The sequence below is a fragment of the Bison bison genome, unplaced genomic scaffold (genome assembly GCF_000754665.1).
Source record: "Bison bison bison isolate TAMUID 2011002044 unplaced genomic scaffold, Bison_UMD1.0 scf7180017864519, whole genome shotgun sequence".
Classification (NCBI taxonomy): domain Eukaryota; kingdom Metazoa; phylum Chordata; class Mammalia; order Artiodactyla; family Bovidae; genus Bison; species Bison bison.
The window spans coordinates 2,060,002-2,063,327 of record NW_011495072.1 but is presented as its reverse complement, the minus strand read 5'-3'; the positions used below and the strand labels follow the sequence as shown (position 1 = coordinate 2,063,327).

The window sequence follows — 3,326 nt, the reverse complement described above, 5'->3', positions numbered from 1 at the left end:
ATACAACATGGAAATTCACATCTACAGAGAGTACTGAGAATGACAAGTATGTGGGTAAATAGAGAAGATATATTTTTTCATTTCCTAATTTCTCAAGAGTGTTGTCTAATGAAAGCAAAAATAATAACAATGTATTGTGGGATATACAACATGTTTAGAAGTAAAATATATAAGAATAGCAAAAGTAATGAGAGAAGGATAATTATTGCATACTGTTGTTAAGGACCTTACATTGTACCCGAAGTGATTTGATATTAACTACTAGGAGATTATGAAAGATTGAAAACCCTGAGAAATCACTTAAAAAAACACACAAAGCTATAGTTAACAGGACTGTAGAGAAGGTAATAAATACCAAAAAATATACAATCCATAGAATATTGAAAAGGAGAGAAAAGATTAAAAAGGAATGACTGTAATAACTAATAAATGTCATAAATAGAAAATAAAACTAAAACTAACCATATTGGTAACTGTATTTGAAAGTAAACCAAATACGTACTTTTTGTAAGTGAGACACTTAAGGATGACAATTAAAAGTAATGCAGGGCGGACTGAGAGCCCACGGTCTTTAGATGGATTTTAAAATTGAACACACTTGGGATGGTTTTCCAGTGAAGCATGAGCCAGTGTTTGTCAGGCTGAATCCAGGTGACAGAGGAGTGATGATGGAAGTCAGTGCTCCATTTTTCAATGATCCTCCAGCCCCACTAGGAGAACCAGGAAAACCTTTCAATCAATTGTGGGATTATGAAGTTGTGGAAGCATTTTTCTTGAATGACGTAACTGAACAGTATTTAGAAGTTGAACTTTGTCCCCATGGACAGCATTTGGTGCTTTTACTCTCTGGAAGAAGAAATGTGTGGAAACAAGGACTTGATCTGTCATTCAGAGTGTCCAGAGGAGAAACAAAATGGGAAGGCAGTGCTTCTATTCCTTGGAGTTATTTTCCACCAAATGTGACAAAATTCAATTCATTTGCAATTCATGGATCAAAAGATGAAAGAAGCTATGAAGCTCTTTACCCTGTACCTCAACATGAGCTGCAGCAAGGGCAAAAACCTGATTTCCATCGTCTGGATTACTTCAAGCCTTTCAGTTTTAACACACTGCTTGGAGAAAAGTGGAACCAACCAGAATCAGACCTGTGGCTAATAGAGAAACCTGATGTGTAGGAATATAGTAGATGACTGTATCAATCATTTCTTCTCTATACCCTTTAATAATAATAATCTCTTTCAAGATATCATGAACACATTTCAACAATAAATATTTTATGGAGGTCAGTGAAAATAGAGTATTTCTGGGGTAAATTGTGTATGAATTAACAGGAAAGTAGAAAGTTCAGATATGATTTTAACTGTAAAGTGAAAATGTTTCTCAGTCACTTTGTCCAGGAGCCATCATGTCAAGGTTCTACCATCTGCCTTGTGTCACCATCACCCCCAAATATCCCTGACTCTGTCAGCCAAAATCATTATTTCTCTTCCCACTTCCCTAAATCTCAGCCAGCTTGTAACTGAATATCTTATTTGCACATTTTTGAACTCCATTGTAATATAAATTCTCGGACTTCCCTGGTGGTATAATGGTTAAGAATTTGCCTGCCAACGCAGGAGTCGTGGGTCCAGTCCCTGATTGGGGAAGATTCCACACGCTGTGGGGCAGTTAAGCCTGTGCACCACAATTACTGAAGCCTGTGCCCTCTAGAACCTGTGCTCCACAACCAGAGAAGCCAGCACAATGAGAAGCACCTGTGTCAGTACTGAAGCCCCAGCGCAGCTCAAAATAAATAAATAAATAAATGTTTTAAAATTGGCACTTCCTTTTGAAAGATGTTTATATAATAATTCCTGACTCAGACTCTTCTATTCATACTTGAATAGAAAACAATGGTATATTTTTGTTTAAACAGGAGGTACACATCTGTTAAGGCATTATTGAAATACATGTGCTATTTAATCAGTGTTTTTTTCCTGTCTTATGATTACTTTTCTTCTGTAGAAGAAAATAGAATGAAGTTGTCTTGAATTCCGGCAACAGATTGTGCTTTTATTTGCAAATAAATGACATTTTCTTCATGCTGTTAAAAAAAAAAAAAAAAAGTAATGCAGTTGAAGAAGATGTAGCATGCAATCATTACACATAAGAAATATGGTGTGGCATGGCTGTGTTTGTGTTATACAAAATGGACTTAGATAGTATTATTAGAGGAATATTTCAGGAATATTTCATAATGGTAAAAGGGTCAGTTCCATCAGGAAAAAAACAGTCCAACAAAATTAGGTATAATTCTTGGTTGATTTCAGTCTATTGCTTTGGTTTAGTATAAAGAACTATTAGGCCACAAGAAAATAGTAAATATATGATGTACAGGGAGTGCTGGATAGCACCCTAAGAGCTAAGGAAAACTTTCTAATTAAAGATAAACTTTGAGGGGGGAATCACTCCTCAAGCCTGGAGTTCAGATCTCATTGGAGAAGGTATTGTTCCAGCTCAGGGAATGGCAGAGAAATTACCTATGCTGCCCAGATTATTGTTGGAATATTTGGATAGCCAGATGTATAAACATAAACCTAGACCATCACTTTGTACCATATATGAAATAATTAGCCCAAAAGTGAACCAATTATCTAAATGTAATAGCTAAAACTGTAACACTAGTAGAAGAGAACATAAGAGGAAAACCTATGTGACCTTTGGTAAGGGAAAGATTTCTTAAATAGGATATAAAAGCACTAATCAAAAAGAAAAAAAAATGGGTGAATTTGATTTCTTCAAAATTCAAAAGCTTTGCTCTCCAAAGATACTATGAAAAAATCAAAAGGTAAGCCACAGAGAGGAAGAAAATATTTGCAAAACAAAAAACTATAGCTTGTATCTGGAATATATAAAGAACTCTTACACTTAATGAGACAAACCAATTAAAAAACAGGCAAGAGAGATTTGACTAGACACTTGCAGAGAAGATATATGAATGACATATAAGCACATGTAAAGGTATTTATTTCATTAACCTTAAAAGCTTCTGCACATCAAAGGAAACTATTAGCAAGGTGAAAAGACAGCCTTCAGAATGGGAGAAAATAATAGCAAATGAAGCAACCGACAAACAACTAATCTCAAAAATATACAAGCAACTCCTGCAGCTCAATTCCAGAAAAATAAATGACCCAATCAAAAAATGGGCCAAAGAACTAAATAGACATTTCTCCAAAGAAGACATACAGATGGCTAACAAACACATGAAAAGATGCTCAACATCACTCATTATCAGAGAAATGCAAATCAAAACCACATGTGCATTTTAAAAGTGCATTCAAAAA

General features: G+C 34.9%; 1 protein-coding gene across 1 annotated transcript; it reads left to right on the top strand.

Annotated features, from left to right (window-relative positions):
- The first annotated feature begins 554 nt into the window (after positions 1 to 554).
- On the top strand, positions 555 to 2,086 carry LOC104981547 (UPF0462 protein C4orf33). Its single transcript, XM_010830708.1, has one exon. It carries the CDS (start codon positions 576 to 578, stop codon positions 1,173 to 1,175), a length of 600 nt encoding a protein of 199 aa, XP_010829010.1. The 5' UTR covers positions 555 to 575; the 3' UTR covers positions 1,176 to 2,086.
- Positions 2,087 to 3,326: the final 1,240 nt, after the last annotated feature.